Source organism: Ambystoma mexicanum, chromosome 4p (assembly GCF_040938575.1).
Source record: "Ambystoma mexicanum isolate Mex_15411 chromosome 4p, UKY_AmexF1_1, whole genome shotgun sequence".
Taxonomy (NCBI): domain Eukaryota; kingdom Metazoa; phylum Chordata; class Amphibia; order Caudata; family Ambystomatidae; genus Ambystoma; species Ambystoma mexicanum.
Genome location: NC_090927.1, coordinates 681,728,380 through 681,743,407, shown reverse-complemented (window position 1 = coordinate 681,743,407; position 15,028 = coordinate 681,728,380). Strand labels below are relative to the sequence as shown.

General features: G+C 46.5%; 1 protein-coding gene across 19 annotated transcripts in view; it reads right to left on the bottom strand.

Moving 5' to 3' along the window:
- The window catches only part of RIMS1 (regulating synaptic membrane exocytosis 1), a 1,643,460-nt gene that overhangs the window by 41,803 nt on the left and 1,586,629 nt on the right, over positions 1 to 15,028 (bottom strand). For all 19 annotated transcript variants that reach the window (XM_069606225.1, XM_069606227.1, XM_069606239.1 and 16 more), the window contains one exon: positions 2,314 to 2,426. In XM_069606225.1, coding sequence (XP_069462326.1) covers positions 2,314 to 2,426 — 113 coding nt within the window. The remainder of the gene's footprint in view (positions 1 to 2,313; positions 2,427 to 15,028) is intronic.

The window sequence follows — 15,028 nt, the reverse complement described above, 5'->3', positions numbered from 1 at the left end:
TCCAGTTCCTCATGGCTCATAACCTCTCCTTCTCAATGGAACAACAGTCCCTATTTCATTATAGTATGACACAAATCATATTACATTAAATGTTCAGTTATCTGGTACCAAAGGAAATGTAATACTGCCGGATAATAAAATATGCCACATAACTGAATGTCCGTTATCTGGGTGTCAGAGAGCCAGAATACCAAGAAGAAAGGCCATAAAGCAAAGCTACCTGGATGTTTGCTCTGTTTATCGACACACTGTCATCCAGAAACGTGTTAACCGGTCTCAAATCTTTGTTATCCAGCATATCCTTCACCAGAGCAGTACTGTTACTGGCAATAGGAGATGTCAGTAAAGAGTGTTACGGTTAATGGGTATCATTAGAATAGAATAGAATCACTCCTTTCCTGGGAAAACTCCTGGAAAATCTGCCCATCTCCCAGCTAAATCTCCACACTGAATCTGTTGGCTGTCTCAATGACCATCAGTCTGGCTTCAGAATTGCCAGAAGCACGGAAACTGCTCTCCTGAACATTTGTGAATACCTGCTCTCCAACCTTGATTCCAACACCCTGTGGCCTCATCTCACTTGATCTCTCTTCTGCCTTTGACACAGTGAACCATGCCATCCTGCTCAACCGTCTCCGTGATAACCTGAGTATAACCGGTCAGGCCCTGGCTTGGCTGACTTCTTTCCTCTCCGATCGACCCTCCCAGAACCAACTTGGGTCCTTCCTCTCCTCTATCTCTATCTCTACCTGTGGTGTTACCCAGGGGTCTAACCTCTCTCCCTGGCATTTCAACCAATACCTGGCACTTCTTGCCTACCGCATTGCCGCTCTCTGCCCCAACTTTCAGTGCTATGCGGATGACACTCAGCTCATTTTCAGGCTCCCTTAGGCCACCTCTTCTCCTTCTCTCATCTCTGACTGTCGGTCTGCTATATGGGAGTGGGGTGTGCCAATGATCTCTGACTTAATGCCAGTAAGGCTGAGATTTCCTCATCGGCACACCCGCTCCCTCCTTTCCTGTCTCTCTCTGGCCGGCCTCTGTTGGCCCTCTTCCTGCTCCCACCTGTGAGGCTGAGAACCATGGGGTCATCTTCGACACCATGCTCTCCTTCTCTCCTCACATCTCTTACTTCTCTAATAAGTCACACTACCAGATGCACCTCCTCAGAGGTATTCTTCCTTTCCTCTCCTTCCCCCAGAAGCTCACTGTCTCCAGAGCTCTGGTTCTCTCTAGTCTGGACTACTGCAACAGCCTTTTTCTAAATCTGCCTGCCTCTACTCTCTGTCCTTTGCAACTCATCCAGAACAGAACTGCGAGACTTGTCCTTGGCCTCAAGCCCAGGGATCGTATCTCTCCAGGACTGACATCTCTGCACTGGCTCCCAGTCGCTGTGAGGATTAAGTTCAAAACCCTCTGCATTGTCCACAAGGCCTTCTGGGGCATGGGGCCTCAATACCTTCAGCTCTCTCTTCCTAAATATCTTCCTTCTCGAGCTCTTCGCTCATCCACCTCCAACTTTCTCAGGGTCAGTCACTTCTCCAAGTATCGAGTTGGTGGTCGATCTCTTTCTTCGGCTGGGGCATCCCTCTGGAACAGCCTCCATGCCTCTCTGAAAATTGAGGAGAACCATCTCCGGTTCCGTAAGCACCGCAAGACCTTCCTCTTTGCCTCTGCTCTCTCTCCTCCTCTCCCCTGCTGAACTCTTTGCTGAAACTGCACTGGTCACCTGGCTACCCCCTGTTCTCGGGCCCAGGTCCCCTCCCCACCAGTTGCACACCTGTACTGCCCCTCTGGCAACCCTGCACTTTGGGGCTGTTTTCTGTATCCCTACAGCCCCCTACCAGCACTTGACACCCGATGCCTGCACCTACCCTTGAACCTGCCACCAGATGGCCACACTGTATTTATTGTTCCTATTTATGGTTTCTATTTATTCCTGTTTATACTATGTACTGCACTTCCCCTCCCTCTTACCCCTCGCACTTTCCCCTTCGCCACCTCCCTGCAGTTGCGTGATCTCAATGTCACCTGGCCTAGTAAGATTGTTGTCTCTGTCTTCCCTCTGTTCCCCTCCCTTGCCTCATCGCGCCTTGAAACACTTGTGTATAGGTGTGTTATAAATGCCATATCATATCATATCAATGAGTTGCCAGACAACAAAGCCTCTACTGTATATAATAAATGAGTGAATATAGTACAATACATTTCAATTCTTAAAACATGCTATAGTAAGTAATTTAGGCACAATAGAAGAGGAAAATCAGTTCTCAACAAATGTCCTTCGTGCACATAAGAATAATGATCCCTTACCCATTGCAGGAGTCGCCAGTGTTTGCCGACCGACTAGTTGTGCAGGACCAAGTCCATCGAGAAAATCACTGAACTGACTGTCTGCACCTAATCTCACCCCTGGGAATATTAAGCTGAAATGGAATAAACAAAAATAGGCTTAAGATCAATGGTATGTCAGGGAAAGTTGAAGGTCATGTTGTCACATCTTTATTCATTCTATACAGGTTCATTGGTTCTTCAATACGATACACACACTTTTTGGTTATCTAGATGATATGTGCAACCAATACAGGCATACATTTTGTTAAACAATTGGGTAGGGTGTACATATATGTACATAGACATGCACTGGAACTGATGGTTTTATCGTTTCTATTTCTCTTTTTCTCCTATTTTGTTTAAATTCTTTTGATTCTGCCCTGATGATGGACTAAGGTCCGAAATGCATTGACTCAATTTTAAGTCAATCTGTATGGCTCACAATGCACTTGTTTGGTTTTGAATTATATCACGAAATCACCACATTTATCCTTGACAATTCTTATTTATACTGCTGTACCGAATATTGGTATTTTACAAAGCATATGATTACGGTCTTGAAGACATAATATTACGCGCAAAGCACAAGGAGGCATTTCTTGGTTCATCTGGGTTTCTATAAGTTGCTGGTTCACCACATCCACAGGAAAGAATTACCTCATCCATGTGAAATGTGGCATTTGCAAGAACGCAGCTCCTTAGTTAGGAAAATGCAGTACAGTTTTCCAGATTTTGCCTAACCGGAAAACAAACATGCAATCTGCTTATTTTATAATTGGTTCTCCTCCAACAAACAATGTACTGTAATATGTCGTGCTGCTTTCAAATTAAGATGGATGATCCAGTTTTTCACCAGAGGCAATTCTCCATTGCAATTCATGTCTGTTCCTCCCCCTGCACACACAATACACTCAAACACACACACACGCACGCACGTACGTACGTACGTACGTACGTACGTACGTACGTACGTACGTACGTACGTGCACTCTCTCTCTCACACACAAACCCTTGTATGTGTTTAGGCATAAACAAAAATAGTTAATATTTTTCCACACTTATCAGCTAGTCCAGCTCCAAACTCCAGTTGCAACACTCCTATCTGGAAGGCACACTCCCTGCTCCTGCAGGCTCAGAATTTCTGCATGTCTTTCCTCTGCACATGCTCCAGAGATTGTGGAGGAAGGGTGGGAGGAAGATGGTGGGAGGGGTGGGAAGAGGACTGGAGGGTCAAAAGAGCACTGGTGAAACTAGAGGAGCATTGACCACAGGGAGAAGGCCCACAAGAGAAGTGCTGGATGCACAGCGGGAGGTGACACGCTCCACATCTCGATCGCTCCAGCTAGAACCCAGAGAACGTGGTACCCAGAGTTTCTGCACATGGCCATCTGCCCTCCAAGGCACCTAGCACAGAGGATTGACCTCTCCTACTCAGAGGGTTGGTCCTGCACCCGACCCTCTGCAGCCTGAACCTTCATGAATGCCATGTGGAGAGTAGGGTGGGGCTGGAAAGGAAAATAAGATTGCCACACATACAACAGGGCAAGTAGCCGGCAAAGAACAAATCACTCCACCACATGGACAGGACTTGAAAGCATATGCTTTTTCAATGGAATCCCTCCTTGGTACACTCACACGGGTTCCTCATCCTATGAAAGATTCTCATAAACACAGGATATAGTGTGAGGAAATCAGTTTGATACCAGTTGGTTTTGTAGCACTGAGTGTTCCAATCAAGTGTCTTCAATAGCCAGAGGGGGAAGCTCATTGTGCTTAGTGAAGGGGTGAAGAGATGCCTGCCTTGCTGCTTGACCTATGTCCAACAATGGAACCCCTCATTGCAATGCAATTTAGCTCCCTGAACTCTGGTGGAATTGAACCTCAAGCCTTCAGGTAGCTTTGTTTGCCAACTCTTAGCATACAAAAATCTTTCTAGAAAATAACTGATTTAAAGGTAGCTTGTCTTTTTGAGGGCCAGCGAATGCAATGAATAACTGATTGTTCAGTCAGTACTGCTTGGTTCTGGCAATGTTGAAATTCAAGGCACTCTGAGGGTCCAGCCTTTGGAGCCAATCTTCATTTAAGATGGATGCAGTTATTAAAAAACACCAGAAGACCTATTTTTTGCAGCAAGTAAAACTCTGAGACCTCCTTCAAAAAGAAGAAGGGCCTAACCATCTATTTAAACAATTGTTTAGAGAAATCCAGAAAGGTTGGAAAAACACACAAGGTCTAAAGTTTGAACCTCTTCTGGCTGAGTTTACTGTCACTAGAAGTGTAACTTTCTGTGTAGGCAGCATTAGAGAGAACAACTAAATATTGTCAGAACGCAGGGACTAGATTAAGGTCCAATAAAAGAACCACAAGAGTCATGGGTGGAAAATCATTAACTAGCCATTTCAGAAATTGCCCCCCAGTCAAAATGGAAAAATACAACCTCTGTTCTGGTGTCATCTTAACTTTTTGAGAACGCTTCAAGATCGCCCTTAATAATCCCAACATTGAGGCCCGCTTTGGTCAATAATAACTGAAACTTTACCTTTAATACTGTGCCAGAGGGACACAGCAAGGGGGCAACGATGCCTTTGCACCACCAATTATAGAATCTGTGACAAACACAGGCATAGAGGGATTCGGACAAATGAAACTTGGTTTGCTGTAACCACTGAAGAGGTTTGCTCTCTCAAACAGCATGTCAAAGAGGTTGGCCGACACATTTGGGTCAAACTTTCACATCTAGGAATGTCACCTAATCACATGTATATCACTATGTAATCTGTGCTGTTCATCTCTTTTTAAAGCTAATCTTTATTCTTACCAACGCAAACCATCTAATGGAAGGCACCGTCCACATCAGGTCAGGGATACCTTGTCACTACAGTAGTCACATCCAATAAAGTGCTGATATAGTAGGCTAGAGTGCAGGTAGTATATTGACTAAACACCACGTTAAAAGTGGCAAAAAACGTACAGCCCCAGGCATTCACATTTTTGGACTTTGTCTGTGGTGGCATTAGGAGCCCTGTAGGCCAGCACCAGCTACCTCACTGGGTGGGACATGCAATGACATCTACAGCAGACCAATTGGAGCCAGGAAGTGCTTTTGAGAGAGCATTTTGGAAATAGCCAGTAATGAGGCAGAGCTTTGCCAAATAGCAATCACTGCATCCATCAAAGGACCTTTGAAGTTTCAGAAACCATGATGTCCACTAGAGCATGGACCATACCCTCCACCCTTGGATTCATCAGTTCCAAGGACTCCACAGCCTTGGCCACAATGCTCTGGAAAGCATCAACCTCTTATCTAGGTGCTGAAACCACTTCCACAGCCGTCTCTGAGTCTGCAGAGGTATCCCACTGCTCGCCTTTCTCAGCACTTCTGCCAAATAGAGCAGAGCTGAGTCAAAAGGATTGTCCACTTTGAACTGCACAGGGAGACCAAAGTCCCCTAAGCCTCCTGAAGGCTCCAGACTTCCTTCACCTTCTCTGCAAATATTGACTCTAATTGAGCCATGAGGTGCAGGTGTCAGGCAGAATACAAAGTGAAACCCTGGCTCTGCAAAGGGAGACTAATCTTGGGGTGCCAGTAATGTCATCAGCTCCAGTGGAGATAGAGCTGTGGATGTGATAAAGTAGGCTGACAGCATAGCATGTAGCTAGGCGGCGACCGGGGCTGCTATTGACTGTGCCATGCCATGAGGGAGCAACAGTCTTAACTGCTGGAAAGATCAGGGAGCTGGTGACTAAACACATCACACACTGCTGCTCGCAATGCCGCCTACTCCACAAAAAAAGCAGAAGTAGAGATGATGGGATTACCACTAACCTTCAAAGGTGTCCAGTTTGATCTTGCTCAGACCTTTACCTTGGGTCCCTGGACAAGTGACTCCGCTTCTGAGATCATGAGGAATGGGTATGCAAGGAGGAAGACTCACTGCTGGACCACTTATGCTAAATCTTTTTCTTCCTTTTGTTTTTTCTCTCTCCTTGGATCTGGGAGGTTGCTTTGGAGAAGAGGGATCTGGATGGATGTTAGGAGGAGTGGACCTATCCACTGTGGCTTTCTCCAGAGCTTGCTTGCTAAGGGCCAGAAAAACAGCCTTTGAGTGAATAGACTGCAGAGCAAACAATCCTTTGTGTTGTCGTCCTGCTCTAAGCCCCATACACAGAGAAAGTGCTGTCAATAACTGACATCTGCCTACCACAGACCTTATAAGGTTTGAATCAAAACTTAATTGGGGACATGATGCAGGTCAAACAAGATTACAGTGCCGGCTCTAAAACAGAGCATCTGCAACCGTGGAAAATGTACATGAAGCGAAAGAGCTTACAAGGATTTGTATATGTAGAGATGACATCACTTCCATCACAAAAGGTGTGTGTTGAACCAGATGAACGAGACAAACTTATGAATTACAGCTCAAATGTGTTGAATGATAACTAAAGCAAACATGTCCCACTGTCCCTGTTTTTCTGTGGGAGTTCCCACCCTATAAAGAAAAACAAAGGGTGTTTGTCAGTCATCAACAAAATAAAGGTAGTCCTCTGTCCATAACTTATCTGCTCTCTATACCTACAACTATGTTCAAAACAACATAAACATGGGACTAGGTGATGGCCTTCACACTCAGGATTTCTTGGGCCAAAGTTCAGAGGATCTCACTGTGGAAATAGTTTTCACACACAATTTAACCTCTTCAGGAAAAGTTATAAGTCTCTTCAAATTAAATGTCTCTCATCCTTTACATTTAGGAAGGAGTTCCTTATCCTTTTCCCACCACCTTAGCCACTTTCTTGTTCCTTTCTTCATGTCTTGATCCACCTTCTTGAACCATCCAGGTTCCTTTGCTTCCGAGTTTCCCAAATGTCTTATCTCTCTTGGGCCTCCCAGATCCCATTGGCTTTCTGTGCTTCTTAAGCATTGTGTTGCTTTCAATATTTCAATCACAGGTACACGTCTCGGGTTTTTAAGGCTCCTGTAGCCATCTTTCTCTCTTTCTTTTTGTTTATGGGGTTTGTGGAGTTCTGCTTGCCTTCCTTCACCCTGGGTAACCCTGGTACATTTTGTCTCCCTTCTCTGCGTTCATGGCTCATAAGCATCTGATTTCCAAATGATGCCCGCACGGCAGACTCCTGGGTTCTTGTATTCAGAGCGAGGAATCTTTTCTGTTTGCTCCTGCTCTCTGTGCTGTTTCTCGGGACCCTGACCCCCCAATGGGTACAGCATGGTCACGCCAAATAGGACGGTTCACTCGTCACCATCTCTCATTCGGCAGTTTTGCTTCTGTCGGCATCGGCCTTGTGGGGTCTTGTCTTCCTCGCTTCTCTTCCACGCTATCACTGGCGCTGTGGTCTAGCATGTAACTGCCCCTCAAGGAATGTCAGTACGCGAGAGGCTCACCTCTGCTTAGGATTCTCTCTCCTCCATTCATGATTCTTCATTTATATATTCACGGGGTGTGTTGCTGTCCGTCTACAGCTGACCTTGAGCCAATAATAGAAAAGTGTTGTCAGTCTTGGTTGCAGGCCATATAGTCATAACATTGGTTTCTTCTATTCCCATATAGGCAGAAATTTAGCTCTTTGAAGGGAGTTCCTTAAAGGAATGGGAGTCCTTGTCCCACAGAGGGGAGTCACTGCTAGTGACCCCTAGGGAGGGTCTTGCTTAGCGGGCTCCCCCCTGGGAAAGAAGGGACCAATTGCCTAGATTTGTCACAGGTAACAGCGATGCTGTGACAGATTGAATGGAGCCATGCGACTCATCCTGAAGGATGTGAGAAAACATGTCAGGACCTGTCTGTTCCTGGATGATTTTTCAAAAGATGAGAAATATGTGGGAGGAAGTTATCCATTAGAAGTGACCCTTGTGTGATTTGCACATTTTCCTGCAAATTCTCCCAACAAGCGCAGATTAATGGGTGAAATGTCCATGCATTTGAATGCACAACTAATTTGTAAATAAGGGATATGCATTTAAATGCATGCACACATGCTCTTAACCATAATAGCTCAATTGTGCAAAAGGAAAGAAGAACAAATTATTACCAATCAGTAATGTTTTTTCTGATGGACGTTCCTCCCACGGTTTCCTCATCTTTCTATAGGATATCGATCTCCCACAGCAGCTGCTCTTTGGAAATCTTTCCGCCACTAGAAGGCACAGCGTTGCATGGCCCACGCCTCTATGTGACAACACTGGACAAGATATCAGGGCCAGTGTATATAGAGATGTTGCAAGTGAGACCTCAGTTTTGCCCTTTCTCCCTAGCACTCTGACAGTGAGGGACTGCAGAACTAAGGTGTGCTAGTTATCCGCCAAAAGGGGCAGGTAGTGAGGGTGATGAGGAATCCATGGGAGGAACATCAATCAGAAAGAACATTACTGAGAGGTGAGTAATTTGTTCTTCTAAGGGGCTCCTTCATTGCTCGGGTTCCTCATCTATTATAGACTCACAAAGCAGCACAATGACCTGTAAGAGGGAGTATAGGAAGGACACCACCTATTTCAGAAGCCTCTGAGGACCTGCCTGCCAAAACATGTGCCCTGACCAGACAGAGAATGCAAGCAGTAATATTTAGTGAAGGAGTGCTGAGGATAATGTCCAGAAAGGGTCTCTGCATTCTGAAGAGCAGAAGTGGCAACCAAGCCTCTAGTGGAGTGTGTCATGAGACCCTCAGGCACTTCCATGCCAGCCAGATCATAGCATTCCAAGATGCAGAGAATTATCCAGCTTAACAGGGTCTGTTTAGTCAGAACCCTGCCAGCATCGGTGCCAGCATAATCTTTTGTGGCCTCTCTCCTTTGAGAGACGGATGTAGCTGAGGACTTGCACTGGGTCCTGCCGGTTGAAACGTCCCTCTGCCTTGGAAGGGTGAGGAAGAGGAAAAAAGACAGGAAGATGGATCTTTTGATAGAGATGGAAATCTGAGACTATCTTCACAAGAAAGGGGGCTCTTAACCCTCAAACCCACCTTCTTCTTGGAGAGCACCAAGCAAAGAGGTTTAACTGTCAACGCCTGGAGCTCACTCACCCACTGAGCAGAAGTGATGGCAACCAGGAAAATCACTTTATGGGTGAGAACCTTAAGGAACATGTGACGATTCACAGGATCCTGTCACTTCTCCCCAGAGGAGAGTCCTTTCCTGAGAGGCTAGGGAGGTGAGCCCGATATGTGACATTCCCTATTGGGGTGGTGGTAAGCAGGACCTCACAGAGCGATACACCCATCTTGGAATTCCCTAAATCCTTCTATGAAGAACCATTGATATGATATTATATGATATAACACGCCTGTACACAAGTGTTTCTAGGCGCGACACGACAAGGACGGCTGAAACAAAGGAAGTACAAAACAACAATCTTACTAGGCCGTGTGTCATTCAGATCATGCAAGCGCAGGGAGGCGGGAGGGGAGAAGTGCAAAGGGTGTGGGGGATGGATAAGTGCAAAAGGGAGAGGAGAAGGAGAAGTGCAGGTAGGTAACAGAATGCAGCCAACGGGTGGCTAAGTGCCAGTAATTAGAGGGTGCAGCCAGCGGGTGGCTAATAAGTGCACAGTGGGTCGACTGTAGGGTTACAGATACACACCACAAGTGCTAGGGGGGCCAAGAGGCAGTGCGAGGTGCAACTGGAAAGACAGGGACCGGGTCCCAAGTTCAGAGGGTGGCCAAGTGAGCAGGTGCGTGGAACAGACGGGTCATCAGTGGGGGAGAGGAAGCGAGAAAGCAGAAGCAAAGAGGAAGGTCTTGAGCTTCTTCTGGATCCGAAGATGGTTCTGTTCAAGCTTGAGAGAGGCAGGGAGGCTGTTCCAGAGGGAGGCCCCAGCCAAAGAAAGAGATCTGCCCCAACTCTCTGCTTGAAAAAGTGGCTGACCCTCAGAGAGTTGGAGGTGGATGAGCGGAGAGATCGAGAAAAGAGATACTTAGGAAGAGAGGTAGTGCAGACCCAGGCCCCAGAGAGCCCTGTGGACAATGCAGAGGGTCTTGAAATTGATCCTTGCCACCACTGGGTGCCAGTGAAGAGATTTCAGAGCTGGAGAGATACGATCCCTGGGCTTGAGGCCAAGGACAAGTCTTGCAGTCCTGTTCTGGATAAGTTGTAGAGGGCGGAGAGTAGAGGCAGGAAGATTTAGAAAGAGGCTGTTGCAGTAGTCCAGCCTTGAGAGGACCAGAGCTCTGTAGACAGTGAGCTTCTGAGGGAAAGTGAGGAAGGGAAGAATATCGCTGAGGAGGTGCAGCTGATAGTTTGACTTCTTCGAGACGTCAGAAATCTGAGGAGGAAGGAGAGGGTGGAGTCGAAGATGACTTCAAAGTTCTTAGCCTCACAGGAAGAGGACGCAGAGTGGGTGGCCAGAGACAGAGAGGAAAGGAGGCTACTGGTGTTCCGATGAGAAAGATCTCTGTCTTACTGGGATTGAGGCAGAGACCATTAGCGGTACACCACTCCTGAATTGCAGACAGACAGTCAGGAATTAGAGAAGGAGTAGAGGCGGCCAAGGGGAGCCTGAAAGAGAGCTGAGTGTCATCCACATAACACCGAAAGTTGGAGCAGAGAGCAGCTATGTGGTAGGCAAGAGGAGCCAGGTATTGGTTGAACCGCCAGGGAGAGAGGTTAGACCGCTCGGGAACACCGCAGGTAGAGAGAGAGATAGAAGAGAGGAAGGACACCAACTGGACCCGAGAGGGTCGGTCAGTCAGCAAGGAGGTCAGCCAGACCAGGGCCTGATCAGTGATACCCAGGTTAACACAGAGGCACTTGAGCAGGATGGCATGGTTGACCGTGTCAAAAGCAGAAGAAAGATCAAGGAGAATGAGGACAGAAGGAAGGTTAGAGTCAAGGTTGGAGAGCAGGTCTTAACGGATGTTCAGGAGAGCAGTTTGCATGCTTCTGACTGCTCTGAAGCCAGATTGATGGTCCTGGAGACAACTAACAGATTCAGTGTGAAGGTTAAGCTGGGAGATGGCCAACTTTTCCAAGAGTTTGCCCAAGAAAGGAGTGATAGAGATCGGGCGATAGTTAGCCAGAGAGGAAGGATCAGCAGCAGGCTTCTTAAGGAGGGGGTGCACAAGGGAGTGCTTCAGGGGGGGGGGGGGAGTTCCGGTGGAAAAAGAGTGATTGCAGAAATCAGCCAGGGCCAGAGCAAGACTGTGGATGTGGTCCTTGGTGATTTTGGAAGAACAGGGAAGAACCTGTTTTGACAAGACTTTCATAGATTGGACTTGTCTAGAAACATCATCTGGGGTGAACAAGAGACAGGAAGAACATATAGGAGGAGAGCAGGCCACAGGCAGGCCAGGCATGGAAGAGGAGGAGGAGGAGGAAGAGAGGGTGGACAGGATGTCCCGAGATTTAGTGATGAAATGAAAGGCCTGGGCTGTGCAGACGGCCTGGGAGGGGACAGGAGATGTAGAGACTGCATCAGGGCTGGCCAGCTCCTGCAGATTTTGAAGAATTTGGCCGAAACCATCAACGCTTCAGGAGAAACATCCTCCACAAGTCAATGTTTGTTATTGTAATGTCACACCAACTCACCATCAGAAACACAAGGATACAGCAAAGAGGATACCAGAAATCAATATTACCCAGTGGATGGCAGCCAACCATACTGGGACTAAGAAGATTGAGCGAGTGAGGAAGAACGCTCATGAGAGAGAGAGAGAGCAAGACAAAGGACTATGGACCTACGCTGGGGTGGGACAAGTACTTCCCTGTAAAAACAGAAGGACCAATGTATGCTATTGGTGGAACAAGGGAGGTTTCAAAGCTGGCAAGAGTGAGGGACCAGAGAGCTATGCGAGGTCCTTGGCAGTGAGGACACCAACAACCACAAGTGGAAGAAACACAGAGGGCAGAGAGCAAAACTATATGCCCAAGAACGAGAATCGAGGCGGTGGCATGACCCTGAAAAGGTGGACCGACTGGTCCTCAAATAACGCTGAGACTGCAACTGGAAAGGCTCTGCAGAGTCACACAATGGAGCTGGAAGCGAGAAGACATGATAGAGGCACACAAGATACGAGAGGCAGCCTGGCCCTAGAGGAAGAACCTGTGATGCCATTCCCTCAGAATAAATGTAACAGGAGCGGTGGGAGTTCCGGTGGGGAACATGGAAGGAAGAGTCTCAGGGGACTACTCATACGTCCCAGTGGTTGTGAATACCTTAATGAGAGAGAATAGTATAAGGGGACGACTCATACTCATCCCAAATGTTGTGAATATCTTAAAGCAAGTGAAGAGTGCAAAGAGACTCATCATACTCGTCCCAGTGGTTGTGAATACCTTACAGAAAGTGGGGAGTATAAGGGGACTCGTCATGCTCATCCCAGCGGTTGTGAATACCTTAAAGAAAGTGAAGAGTACAAAGGAACTCATCATACTCGTCCCAGTGATTGTTAATACCTTAAAGAAGGTGAAGGACAATTCAATAAGTCCAAGGAGTGGTTAAAATGTGATCCAAAGATATAAAACCATCTGGAGACACTACAAGATTCCGAAATGGATAAGGGTCAAGACTCTATTGTGAGAAATCAAAGAACTGTATTGAAAGCATTAAAGGAGATTCACATGGTTACCAAGAACTATTTGAAAATAGACTATTAAGGCTGGAAGAAGCCTGTGCAGGAGAAGGGAGTCATTCTCCTGGACCCCTTATTTTCTTTTGATATTTGATTAGTGGTAGGGTTGGAATAGGAAAGCTTTTGGTTAGAGGACAGAGCATTACTTTGGACTGCCTTACTGCCAAGACCCATAGTTAGATTATATATTCATCTGTGTTAATCAGTGGGAAAGGGTCACTGACTTTGAGGTTTGTGTGAGAACAGCAAGTGCTCACTACCCCCTAACAATTAGTATTTCAGGAAGAAAGGCAGCTTTGGACTGGGTTCCTGCCCCCCAAAAGGAACCAACTGATTGTTATAGAGGGACATGCCCGCAACTCAGTCAAATGGCCTATAATCATTGAACGAGGATCTAAGCCAGCCATCTATAGTTCGATCATGGAAAATGTGGTTGTAATATGTAGTGACGAGTGCACACCCAGAAGCACATTAGTTTAGTTTGGCAAACGCAGTGCCAATTTGATCCCACATATCTCATTACCTGCTACAATCATAAAAAGGAAAACACTAGTTAAAGCAAGCTGGTAAAATGATGCTATGTGTTTTACAAGGCGAACTATCCCCATTGTGTAGAGGGTGCTTTTCGTGTGCCCGGCATTGCGAGCTACATTGGGCTCTTGCCGGCTTCGCCCACGCACCATCGCGCTTCCTGGAGGAGGCGGAGCGAGAGTGACACGTGACCCGATCACGTGACCGTGGGCCTCTTCAAAGGAGGAAGGCTACCACCATTGCGGCGTTAAGCCTGGCAGGAGTAAAGCCCAGTGACTGTTGAGCGACTGTTTGGCGCACTGGGGCTGCACCAGAAAGGTAAACAAATTCAAAAACTTCTCCACTAATTGTTTAAGCACTGTTTATATCTGAGGCTTGTAATGAGATTACGGAGTTCCCCTCTTGAAGAAGAGATGGCTGGACAGGATGGGTCATATCTGGAGGCAGGGAGCGAGACTGGACAGGGGGTACCTACCACTTCTGACTCTGTTATAGTTCACCCGGTCTCCACTACCAACCATGCTCTCAGTAACATAGAGAGTCAGCAAACCCCTGAGGGGTTATTTCTAACCTCCATATCCAGAAGGGCTGGAAACGAGGGCTGGAGTATACCCTGACAACAAGAAAGATTCAGAGTAGAATTAACGACCACTTTTGTAGAAAAAGAAACAAGAGTGCTAATGACCTGGTCTACATCATCGATTCCACCTGGCAGCCACCCACTTACGAACATACGAATTTGGAAAATACGCCATCAATAGAGAGTGAAGAAAATAACCAAATGCTCGTAAACATCATTCAAGATAATAGGGCGAGCTCGCCAATCCACCAAGACCAACTGGAAGGACCAACAGCTATTTTTTCTGAGGGTTCTCCCCCACCTGGTAAAAGTACTTTGGCAGCTCTGAGCTTTGTTCCAAACTCTCTGGTTTCAGTATTTGACCTTCTCAAAACAGAAGTACAAACACAAGCGGGTCTTTTCTTGGAGATGTCACATGAAATCTCGAAGAATTAATCAGCATTGGTCCCCACAAACAACATCATGAATGCCATTTTGATTCCAATTTTGAAAGAAACTCAAATTGAGTGAGTCAAACAAGGGTTAGATGTTGCCCAAATTAATAATTTATTGAAAGAGGGAGCAAAAAGCAGCGTTGCAACTCAAGAGCTCTTAAAGAAGCTCCCTCTGGAAATCCAAAACCTCCAAAACCAGAACGAGATTCCAATTGGAGAGGGTGTAAAAGACTTATTTGACGACACCCCGCTTTCAGACTCTATTCTGGAAGAATTTCAAAGATTGGCAAATGTCGACATTGACATTATTGAAGACACTGGCGACGGCACCCAAAAAATTCACGGAGAAAATCTACAAGCGCAATTCACCGACAGAGGGAACCGGAGCCCAGAAGAACCCTTGAAAACCAAGAGTAAAAAGTGGCAAAAAAGGAAAAAAGTGGGCAGGTCAAAAGAGATCATTCTCTAACAATCAACGCGACAAAAATACCAAGAAATCAAAAAACCAGAAAAATAACGTTCCAAAAAAAACAGGAAAGAACACATTTCTGAAAAATCTGACTACTCCATCTGG